General features: G+C 47.3%; 1 protein-coding gene across 1 annotated transcript in view; it reads left to right on the top strand.

The window, feature by feature from the left end:
• The window catches only part of MCMBP (minichromosome maintenance complex binding protein), a 31,049-nt gene that overhangs the window by 9,272 nt on the left and 9,576 nt on the right, over positions 1 to 12,201 (top strand). The window contains exons 2-7 of the mRNA XM_075533329.1: positions 4,131 to 4,216; positions 4,747 to 4,887; positions 5,271 to 5,312; positions 7,755 to 7,856; positions 9,069 to 9,213; positions 10,862 to 11,013. Coding sequence (XP_075389444.1) covers positions 4,131 to 4,216; positions 4,747 to 4,887; positions 5,271 to 5,312; positions 7,755 to 7,856; positions 9,069 to 9,213; positions 10,862 to 11,013 — 668 coding nt within the window. The remainder of the gene's footprint in view (positions 1 to 4,130; positions 4,217 to 4,746; positions 4,888 to 5,270; positions 5,313 to 7,754; positions 7,857 to 9,068; positions 9,214 to 10,861; positions 11,014 to 12,201) is intronic.

The raw sequence follows: 12,201 nt of genomic DNA, 5'->3' as shown, positions 1-12,201 counted from the left end.
TAGTTCAAACGCATCATTTCTCTTACTTGCTTTCACTTGCATATAATGGAACCGAAATGCCATGGTGTGAGTCAGGCACATTGTATTCCTCAAAGTGACATTTTGCTCTGGGGCACTTTAAAGAGGTCTGTGCGACAGGTTTGCCCAATGAGCTGTGTCATTTGATTTCCTGACTTCTCTTCCCCAGAAGGCTCGTGGATCCAAGCAACCTGAAATCCTTGGCCACGTCAGTCTTTCCCATGTTTGCCATGATGTTGGTTACTGCTTTCTCCTCGCCTGTGTTAGCAGGTCTTGTGGAAGGGACATTGCGTCTTTTATTAGTGTGCCTGTAGAAGTCCTCCAGCCAGATCTTTGTGGTACACTGACTCCTGTGTGTGCCTTCCATCTTCTTTTGATACTTCCTGCATCATTCAATATTTTGCTCAAAGAATCTTTCCATTTCATAATCTTTATAACTCAAGGCTTTAGGTTTTTTTCTCTAGTTCTTTCATCCTGAGATATTCGAGGTATTTTTAAAATCATTTTATTGGGGGCTTGTACAACTCTTATCACAATCCATACATACATCCTTTGTGTCAAGCACATTTGTACATTTGTTGCCATCATCATTCTCAAAACATTTGCTTTTTACTTGAACCCTTGGTATCAGCTCATTTTCCCCCTCCTTTCCTGCTCCGCCTCCCTCATGAACCTTTGATAATTTATAAATTATTATTATTTTGTCATGTCTTACACTGTCTGATGTCTCCCTTCACCCATTTTTCTGTTGTCCGTCTCCCAGGGAGGAGGTTATTTATAGATCCTTGTAATCGATTCCCCCTTTCCACCCCACCTTGCCGCCACCCTCCTGGTATCTCCACTCTCAGCACTGGTCCTGAAGGGATCACCTGTCCTGTTTCCAGTTCCTATCTGTACCAGTATACATCCTCTGGTCTAGCCAGATTTGTAAGGTAGAATTGGGATCATGATGCCGGGGGGGTGGGGGGGGGGGGAGGAAGCATCTAGGAATAGAGGAAAGTTGTGTGTTTCATTGTTCTTTGTGGTTTTCTAACTCCAAACCAAAACCAAACTCACTGTATTGAGTCAACTCTGATTCATGGGAACCCTAAAGGACAGGCTAGAACTAACTGTCTCTGGGTATTTCCCACACTTAAAAAAAAAATTTTTTTTTTTAAGATCACTTTATTGGGGGCTCTTACAACTCATATTACATTCCATCCGTCGATTGTATGCAGCAGTCCTGTGTGGGCATATGTTGCGACATTCTTTTCTAGACTTTCTATTGAGCCCTTGGGATCAGCTCCTCTATTTTCCTCCCTCCCTCCCAACTCTCCCCAGAGTTTAACTCTTTATGGGAACACCCCATCCTTCTCCCGAGGCGCTGCTGGCGGTTTTGAACTGTAGACCTTGGGGATTGCAGCTCAACTTGTAACCACTATGCCTCCGGGACTCCTCTTTCTAACCCCAGGCTTGTGCATATTTCATTACAGTGCTTTCTTATGGCCTTCAGGTGCCTTTTGAAGTTTTCTACTCCACTTTTTCTTCGTTTACTTCTTTCCATTCACTTCAGAAACTACGCTCAAGAGCAGTCTCTTCTGACACCCACTTTGGTCTTTCTCTCCTGCCTTTTTAATGACCTCCTGCTTTTTTCATGTCTTTTGTTCCTGATTTTATTCCACAACTTGTCTGTTCTTTGATCATTAGGGTTCAGTGGGTCACATCTGTTCTTGAGATGTTCTCGAAATTTAAGTGGGATGGGTTGAAGGTTGTCTTCAACCTGAACTTGCATATGAGCGATGGATGGTCTATTCCAGTCAACCCTGGCTTTCTTTTTGGCTGATGATATTGAGCGTTTCCATTAGCTCTTTCCATAGATGGAGTTGATTTTATTACTGTGTATTCCATCTGGCAAGGTCTCCAACACAGTTACTGGTTTATGTTGTAGATTGTAATCAATCATTGGTCTAGTGAAACTAGCTTGAGATCTCCGGCTTTGTATCTGTCACCAAGGCCACCTTTTCTAACCATCGATCATTCCTCTTTTTTCCAACTTCACTCAGCATTCCAATCGCCAGTAATTATGAGCACATCTTCATTGTTATGTTTAATCTCAGCTGGAAGTGGGTGACAGAAGTCTTCTGTCTCTTCACCCCTGTGTGAGTGATCATTTACATAAACTTGAACAGCTCTATCAACTGGTCTTCCTTGTAGGCATTTAGATAATATCATAGACAACGCTGTACCTGACTGTACTTCAGCCAGGCATGTTAACGGCTCCACATCACTGAGTGTTCCTGATTCTATCAAGAACGTAGCTCACTCTCTGTTTTGAAAATCCTCCTATATTTCTTAACCCTTGTTTTATTATCACTAAGATTATATTAAAACACCTATCACATCAGTTTGTTAGCATTGTATTCCTAAAAAAAAAACAACGGTACAGCAAGAAAGATCAATAGAAACTCAATCCTAGTGGTGCATGTTCCCTGAGACTTCCTTCCGGTATGAACTGGTCTCACTGAGCATATGGCGGAAGTTCAGATGCTTAGAGACATGCTCCTTGAAGGTAGCCAGTCGCCAGACAACTGTCTTGGCCCACCACAAGAGGGGCCCACTCCCTGCTACTACAATGGGCTGCTTCTCTCTAAAGACTTGTGGCCATTGGTTTGGTTCTTGTAGGTGGAGTTTACGCCCTACTGATAATGGTGTCTGTAGTGAGCCAGAGAACAGGTCAAACTGGCTCAGTGATGTCCAAAATTAAGCTGCCTCCCTGAATCTAGGATCCGCCTGTCTTGTCACATGGGTACCTCCAGTACTTCCCCTTCCTATTGCGTGGACACACCTAGACTACCCCCTCCCGTTACTGTATTACCTATAGTGCAACCCTTTCTTGTGACATATGTCTTTGCCTGTAATTAGGGGGCTTGCACGTCCCCAGAGAATATAAAAGCCTTGGTTAGCAATAAATATCTCTTTCTCTCCATGTGGATCACCAAGTGAGGCTGAGGTGAGCATGTTACCATGAGATGTATCTTACTCCACTATTTCAGTCTCCTAACTCTCATGCTCTCTATGACTTTACTATAATCTTTACTTATTATCGCTATACAATTGCGCCTACCGGACCCATGATGATGTGTTAGGGGCTGGATTCCTTGGCACACTTAGAATATGGTCGGGGGTGGTGGCAAAGGTGGCTGCCACCATTGTCCATGAGAGAAAGATGGGCATGTGTCCCTTTAGATCTGCCACTTTGAGAAGACCCCGTATCTTGGAGCAGATGACGACTCACCTGGATGCTGGCGGATGGGAGCAGGAAAACAGCCTCCGGCGTTCCAGCCTGTCCATCTTTGCGAAAGCAGATGGCTACCTTTTTCTCCTGTGGAGCAGCTGGGGGCTTGAACTGTAGACCTTTTAGCTAGCAGTTGAGCATCTCTGTAGTCTGGCTGGCAGCGCAGATCCTGAATTCAGGAGACTCTGGCCAAGCCCAGAGTGAGGCAGCTTGAAGAGACACTACCTCTGAGTGCCCCATATCGGTGGAGACAGGCTCCTGGGCTGAAGAAGAGGGCAAGATGAAATGGGGTGGGAGGCTCCATGGACAGAGTGCTGGATCCAGTGTGCACCTCCAGACCTGAGGCTGGTAGCAGTACTGTGTTTTTCCCAAAGATACAGATGTGTGTGACTCACCCCCAAGTGTTTGAGAGCAGAGGATAAAGCCAAGGGGGGAAATGTTAATGAGAGAAGAATTCAGACAAAATGCATGTATTCCTGGGACTATTCACACTGCTTTTCTGAAAGTTGAAGTCATTAGAAAAGGGGCGTGGCCAAGTGTTTCAGGGTGGTTCTTTTTAATTTGTATAGAAACATTTGGATACAGCAGTACACTCACTGCACAATGCTCCTCTGCTGCTCGGTCTCCCTGCTCCCTCATCTGGGGCCTTTGTCCCCCTTGCTTGGAGGCCCATGGCCTCTTGCCTGTGGTCCCGGCCGCTAACATTGTCGTGATGTGTCTGTTCTGGGCAGCTGCAAAGTAGGGCATGAGGCCTTTCTCATTAGTAAGTTCCCCTTTAGTAGTGAAGTTCCTGAATTGAAGCACCTGAACCTAACCAATGATGATGTTTCTCTTTCAGCCCAAAACGGAGTTAACCCAGACTGGGAGAAGAAAGTAATTGAGTATTTTAAGGAAAAGCTGAAGGAGAACAGTGCTCCCAAATGGGTGAGCTCATCACTAGTTTGGGGCCCACAGGAGCCTGGAGAGCAGGGCTTTAATTCATTACCTTAACACCCATTGGAAGTCGGGTGGATTTGCTGTGCGACGTTGTGAGCCACTTCTGTACCAGCACCAGTAGGCGGCAGTAAGTGACCAGTGCTGCCAGGACATCCAGCTGGTGGCGGCCTTCAGTCTACCCCCGACGGAGGTTCTGCAGGGTGGTGGCTCCAAGCCCTGTATAGGCCGCACCTCCTAAGGACAAAGCTGTGATGAAAGCTGGTATCACTTTTGTTTCGGTCCCTTCATTTGAAAAATTAGTTCCACGAAGCAAATGCCCTTCTGGTCCTTGAAAAGTGTCTCAAGGAAAATAACACTGTAGTCAAGTGTGGTTGTACAGACCTGACTGTAATGCTGGCCACTGGGGCATCTCCTCCCCCGTTGGCCTTGGGTTTTCTTTTAATAGCAGCGGGGTCCCCTAGGTAAGCTGTGTGTCCACTCAGCGTTGTGATCTTCTGATTTGTCGGTTTTCTCTGAAGGTCCCTTCATTGAACGAAGTTCCCCTTCACTATTTGAGACCTAACAGTTTCGTGAAGTTTCGCTGCATGGTTCAGGACATGTTTGACCCTGAGTTTTACATGGGAGTGTATGAAACGGTCAACCGCAACACAGGCGCGCGGGTATGCATGACTCCCTGTCCCAGAACTCTGCTTTCCCTTTGTTGCGTTGAGTGTGTGTGATGGGAGTTTTATTTTGGTACACTGACAGCATCCTTTGTGTGTGTGTGTGTGTGTGTGTGTGTGTGTGTGTGTGTGAGAGAGAGAGAGAGAGAGAGAGAGCGTGAGAGAGAGAGAGATCGGAGTTTTACTTTTGGTACACTGGCAATCTGTGTGTGTGTGTGTGTGTGTGTGTGTGTGTGTGTGTGTGTGTGTGTGTGTGATGGGAGTTTTACTTTTGGTACACTGTGTGTGTGTGTGTGTGTGCACACGTGTGTACGCACGCGTGATGGGAGCTTCACTTCTGGCACACTGACGGAACCTGTTCTCTTTTGTCTGGGGTGTAGGTTCTTCATTTTGGGAAGTATCGAGACGTAGCAGAGTGCGGGGTACGTATCTGTGCAGCAGCTGCTAAAACCTTTTTCATAAGTAACTTCTCCTGTGAAGAGATTTATTACTTCCCTTTCCTTGATACTCAGATGCATTTATTTTGAGTGTAAGTTTTAAGAAAGCACGGGAAGTGTCTTATTTGTCTCTTAAGAGGTTTTTTGTTAGGATTTTAAAAGTTTTTTAATCTAATGGTTTCCTAGGAGGTAGAATGTCATATGTGAAAAAAATGAGTTCCCTTCTCATACAAGTACCAATACTTATATATTTGTGTTGGGCTGCTAACTGCAAGGTCGGCAGTTCGAAAACACCTGCTGCTCCATGAGAGAAAGATGAAGCTTTCAACTCCTGTAAAGAGTTACAGTCTCAGAAACTCACAGGGGCAATTCTACCCTGATCTATGGGGTTGCTATGAGTTGGAATCGACTCAATGGCAGTGAGTTTGTTTTTTGGGTATTGGGGGGGGGGAGGGCAGCATGTTTATGATGTTTACTTTGACAAACAAAACCGAAAGACTTACTTAGGGCTTGGCACTGGCTTAATTACACTAAATTAAACCCTGCCTTCATTTCCTGGCAGAAAGGAAAAATATGCTTTAAGAATGTAAATGGTCTTCGATAGAAGGTGGGGCTTGGAAGGTGAGCCAGGCTGAGCATCCCCCCCAGAAGCTGCAGCAGAGCGGGCGGGCGGGCTTGTTTGTCGGCTTCCCCCTTTCCATTGTTTGTCTGATTGTAAGGAGGACCCTGGTGATTTTCTTTTTTAAAAAAATAACTTTATTGGGGGTTCTTACATCTCATCACAATCCATACATTCATCCAGTGTGTCAAGCACATTTGCACGTATGCTGCCATCATCATTTTCAAAGCATTCTCTTCCCACTTGAGTCCCTGATATCAGCTCCCCATTTCTTCCCCCGCCCTCCCTTCCTCTTGAACCCTTGATAAATTACAGCTTATTTTTTCCATGTCTTACATCATCCTCCAATCGCCCCTCACCCACGATGATTTTCATTTCATGGAAATGACCTGTGATTCTGTAGAGAACTAGACCCATGATCAATTGCAGGAAAGCCGACAGCATCCCCCATGGGGGCTGATTAGGTGTTCAGGCAGGCCAGGGCTCAGTGTGGGGTCAGCCCCACCGGGGTTGACTTGGCTGTACAGATCCCGAACTTCTGGTGTCCCAGACACCAGCGCCTTCCCGTTCTGAGACTGACTCCTGGGTCCTCAAAACTACAGGAGGCAGTTGAGCTGTGAGCCGGCCCACCACTTCCCAGGAGCTGCGGAGGGGGCCGATCAGGACAGACAGGCCGGAGGGGCGAGGTTGCTCAGAGATGATATTACAGAAAATAGTCACTTCCTGCAGTTACTGAGAGCAGTGGCTACTAGGAAGGACTTATTTCACCTTTCCCAAGATGACTTACTTTTAGACTCTTGACATCTTTTTCCCACAGAACTCTCTTAGAGTCAATAACCTGTCAAGTCCCAGGGTCCAAGTATCAGCATCTTTGGTTTAAGTAGCCCTGACTCCTGTCAGTGACTACACTAACTCACGGCGGCTTCTAGTTAACGCAGTGGCACGGTGGCCACATCTGGAGATGAGACATGGTCCATAGGAGATGCTACCTAAAACCAAACTCACTGCCTTTGAGTCAATTCTGACTCTTGGCCACCCTATAAGGCAGGATAGAACTGTCCCTGTGGGTTTCAGAGACTGTAACTCTTTACAGGAGTAGACCGCCTCAGCTTTCTCATGGCGAGCAGCTGGTGAATTTGAATTGCTGATCTTGCAGTTAGCAGCCCTGTGCGTCACACTACCAGGACTCCTTAGAGAGCTTGTGTGTGGCCTAAGCCACCACCAGAAGCCCCTTGACCAGACGGGGTGTTAGACTTGCAGAGTAGAGGAAGAAACCTGCAAAATTTCCCTGCTTGTGTGTATCTCAGCTTTGAACTTAGAGAGAAAAAAAAACCTCTTGGGATTTTCTAAATCAGAACTGCAGACTGTGCCTCTTCTTGGGAATCATATTTAATGTACGGAACTTAGGTTGGAGCATCACCTAGTGTTGACTATTGATGGGCTGGTTATGACCCAATGGGTGTCCTGTTCATTTAAAAGGTTGGAATTTGGAACCTAGGGTGCTATTTATTAGGGATTTTGCATTTGAAACTATCGGTTTTCTTTGTTTTTTAAAGAAAGGTTATTTGAATTACTGTATATACTCAAATATCAGCCGAGGCACCTAATTTTACCACAAAAACTGCATTAAAAATATGCTGCAAAACTCGGCTTCTACTCAAGTACACATGGTAGTTGCTTAATGATATAACTCCATGTGTGAAATACTTCCAGTAGTTTTATGATGTGAAAATGCACTTGCTAGTATTTCCTTTTCGTTTTGTTTTTACGAATGGTCTTAAAGAAAATACAATTTGTGCCCGTCACAGCCTCAACAAGAAGTCGATTTGAACTCCCCACGGACTACCACGGTGGAAAGACAGACGTTTTACTGCGTGCCGGTGCCGGGGGAGGCGACGTGGGTGAAGGAGATATCCTTCACGGGAGGCAGCCTGTGTGGCCTGGTCCCTGGGGTGGTTACATGAGTATGGGCTTGGTTTTTGGGATTGTAAAGACCTCAGTTTGGCTGTTGAGAGTGTAAGAACTTGGTCCTGCTGCCCAAGGGAAGTTAGCCCAGGGAAAGGAAAACGTATTATTTGCATGCAAAGTGTGTCCTGATGTGGCTTCATTTGTCTGAGATGGGAGAAACTGTCGACCACCCAAGAGCTCCTATCTGAGTGAGAAACTCTGGCATTTGGGCAGAGGGAATGACTAAAGAGGGCCCGGGACTGACTAAAGAGGGCCCGGATCATGGAGCTGGTGTTTGCTGTTTTTTTTCTTTTAACTTAAACTAAATTCATTCTAATTTTCTGAAGAGAAGACACACTGGCTCTGTGCAGAGGAGTTTGTGGGAAACATCTCTTTTTTTCTGAGTGATCTTTTGGGGCAGAGCTCACAGGCACTCAAGGGGTAGATTGTTGGCGATTGGGCTCAGTGTAGCATGCCCATGCAGTGCAGGTAGAGCAGCTTCACCAGGCTGGAAAGGCATAGGACACTACTGTGTGCCACTGAGGGGCAGCGCCTGGCAGGCAGATCCTGTAGTGCTGGGTCACTCTGAGCCTGCTAGAGCTGGGTCTGGGGTTTGTGAAGGCAAGAGGAACAGCCCAGCTACAGAGACTATGGTCCATGTTCTCCGGCCGCTGTTTCTGGGTCTCACCTGAGCACTGGGATCCCAGCCGGCCAGCTCCAGGGCCTCAGTAACTGTACCTGCCGGGCTCCCAGGGGTCCTGGGTTTTCATTCTACAGCTTCGCACCAGAAGGGATCCTGCAGATATTCCTGGGTGCCTAAGTGGTCACATTTCCTCCTGCTGGGCTTTCTGCCAACCTTAGTGGGGCTCCGTGGCCAGGAACTGCTCTGTGTTCTGCACCCAGCAAAGCAGGCCTCTGCTTCTCTGTCGCAGTGTGGGGCAGTGGGGAGGGAACTGCTGCAGTGTTTCTCCTCAGGCCAGGACCCTGGCTGCTCCTCCCCCTGTCCTTGTCATTCACAGATGTCACCTGTCCCTCCATGACCAACACCAGAAATCCAACTGCTTTTGAAAAACCATTTCACTCTACCTAGACTCCTTGCTCTGGGCCACGTAAAGGGTTTACTGTAGTAGGCTGCCCTTCGGCCCATGTGGTCTTTCCTTAACCTTCCCTCGAACGCCTACATCAATGCCAACCAAGCCCGAGTCAGCCCCTCGACGTCCTACACGCCCAGCCGGCACAAGCGGAGTTACGAAGATGACGATGACATGGACCAGCAGCCCAACAAGCAGAAAGAGCAGCACACAGCCGCCGCCCATGCCGGTAGGTCAGGGCCACAGGCTCTCAGGGTTTGGCCCCAGAGTTCATTGTATCTAAGTTAGTTCTAGATGGGGCTTGCTTTCCAGTGGGTCAGAGTGGTAGGTGGTTTGGAGAGTTTCCATTGTACTCTGGTCATCGGTCCCCACTTGGTGGGAGGTGGCCACACAGCTGACAAGGCCCTTTCCCTGCCTGTTCCAGATTTTTTTATCCCAACGTTCACGTGATAGGAATGCACACTGCCCTGCCTGATGCTTGACTCCTGTGTCTCAGAAACTCCTTGCAAGAGTGGTTTGCAGTTTGATGAGACTAAAAATATCAGATGCGTTGTGGGTTGAGATGCTTTCCTTCTTCAGATTTAAAGCAAACACCCTTAGAATTATCTTGGTTTTGTGTGATTCTTTATATAAATTTATCCTCGTCCATTTGTTAAAACCGACTTAACATACAAGCAGATCTTGATTCCGAGAGGAGTCCGCATGTTGGTATTTTGTCAAGAGAGGGACTGATGATCACACTTTCTTACCATATATTGATTGTGAATGTATTGTAATAGGTAACACAAGATCCTTGCCACTGAGTCAATTCCAACTTGTAGTAAGTGAGCCTGAAGGAGCAGGCAGGACTGCCCCCTGAGGATTTCCGAGCCTAACAATGGAGTGGCTGGTAGTCCTGTTCTTTCTCTCTGAACCCACCAAGTGGTGATGACATCCAGCTGCTTACTTGAGGGCCTGGGTAACTCCATGTGCAGTTGTGAGGGACCTCCTACCACCCCACTCCCCCAGGGGTGACTCTGGCACAGTTAGAGACCAGAGTCACAACCCAGAAATGGGGCACTGATTGAACCACTGCGTGTGTGTGTGTGTGTGTGTGTGTAGACTCAGTGACCGACCGGTCAGTGCACAAGAGAGCAAGTTCATTTCCACAAGGACCCTTCCCGCTGCCTTTCCTAGCCACACCACCCCTGTTCTGCCCCCGCCCATTCCCTCTGGGGGCCATACCTGTGCTTTCTAGAGCTACAGTTTTGTTGTTGTTTTAATGTCATAGAAATGAAATTGTACATGGGATTGACGTTCGTGTATTTTTTTTTAATCAGTGCACTCCACCCCCCAACCCTACCCTAACCCCCTCCCCGATTCATCCAAGCTGCCGCATGGTATCAGTAGTCAGTCCTTTAGGATCACCAAGTAGATTCCGTGATCTGGATAGTTATCAGCCCTGAGATGTAGCTACTATCTGTGTTTCCTCAACAACTACTGTGAAGCCAGCTACCGAGCAGGGGTTACACGTGTGGCCCCTGGGTATGTTGCCATAGAGTTTATTCAGCTGACCCAGCAGGAAAAATGTTCTAGGTGGTTGGTTCTGTTGACTGAAGCATAGGTTTTGTTACTCCTTAGGTCAAAGATGTCAACAGAACCATATGGAAGGAATATTGTTTTAAGTACAGTTCTTGACATAGAATTCAGGGGAGTGGGTTGCCATTTATTTATAGTAGGGAAAGCATTGAAATTTGCACATTTTAAACTCACTTACGCAGCAGCCAAAGGGCTTTGTAACAACTGAGACTTGGTAGCTTAGGAGCACAGCTTGTTGGGGCGGTGTTCTCCAGGTGGCCCACGGAGTGGCCACGGACAGTGATGCCCTCTGATTGCAGGGGGTGCCGGTGGCCTGCAGCGATGCGGAGAGCCAAAGCGCTTAGAAACGGAAGCTTCCACTGGACAGCAGCCCAACTGCCTGACCCCATCATCTCCTTTCGACCTGAACTTCCCCCTGCCTGGAGAGAGCGGCCCCGCCTGCCTCGTGAAGGTAACCCCCTCCGCCTTCCACCGACCTCTGTGCCCACAGGCAGGTCGTGTGTCTCAGAGCTTAAAATGGCTTCCTGTGACTTTTGTAACATCACCACACATTTGCTGGCTTAAAACTAAAGCCAGAAAGCAGACGTGAGTCTCGGGGTAACTAACGTCCAGGTGTCAGCAAGTTCTTGGCTTTTCTAACGTCTGGTGGCCATAAGAGTTTTGATCTCTTGTCCCCCTTCTTCTATCTCAGAGCCATGCGCTGGGCATCCCACTGACCACTTATAGCCACACCTCCTGACCCCAGCCAGGACCAGTCCTTCAGTTTCAAGGACCTGTGTGATTACAGCGACTCTCCCAGATGATCTAGAATGAGCCTGTGCCCTCCCTCAGCTATGTGACGTAACATGCCCCGGTTAAGAGTGGAGATCACTGGGGGGGCGACTGTTCTGTCACAGCATCTATGAATCCTTCGGATGCTCATCTGTCTAGGAGTGGGGCTGAAGCTGGAACAACTTTTAAATTCATGTCCTCTCCATGTCTCCATGCTATTACCATCTTCCTAAGAGAGGGCAGCCTCTTCCTCTTTTCTCACTTGTATTTAAAATAAAGGACGAGAGGCCTGTGGTCACTTATTTCCCCACCTTGCTGATTCTGTCCATTTGTTTATCCTGCTAGGTGAAGAAGAAACAATACTGAGTTTCAGATTGACAGTGGAGATTGCCATTCTTGGTGATTGTGGGTTTGTTTTAAAGTTTTACTTCCATGTATTAGACAGTTTAATAGTACGGTTTAATCGTACAGTCACATCAAGAAGAGTTGTACAATCGATCACAATCCATTTTGCAACATTTTTTCTTCCTGGTTCTCATTGTCATTAGTGTAATTATTGCTATTTTTAGTTGTGGTAAAATGTCGTGGTTTTAACAGGAACATCTCTTGTGGCACATAGCTGACTGGCCTTGCCGCTTTTCCCCTGCAAGTCACTGTCAGGAGTTACAGAGGCCTGTCCGACAGGCCCCCGGGAAAGCGTGTTATTTTTAGCGACGCAGCATCTCAGACTGGGTTGGTGTAGTCCCCCAACGCTGCTTCGTGTATGAAGAAATCCAGTCTGTCTTTTCAGAATTGACGTGATGACAGTGTGTTTGGTTTTTGGTGCCTGCCGCCGGTCCCTCTTTCCCTCGGGGTGGCTGGACGGGGG

Source organism: Tenrec ecaudatus, chromosome 16 (assembly GCF_050624435.1).
Source record: "Tenrec ecaudatus isolate mTenEca1 chromosome 16, mTenEca1.hap1, whole genome shotgun sequence".
NCBI classification, from domain to species: domain Eukaryota; kingdom Metazoa; phylum Chordata; class Mammalia; order Afrosoricida; family Tenrecidae; genus Tenrec; species Tenrec ecaudatus.
Note: the sequence above shows the minus strand (reverse complement) of the source record. Positions and strands in the feature narration are given on the sequence as shown.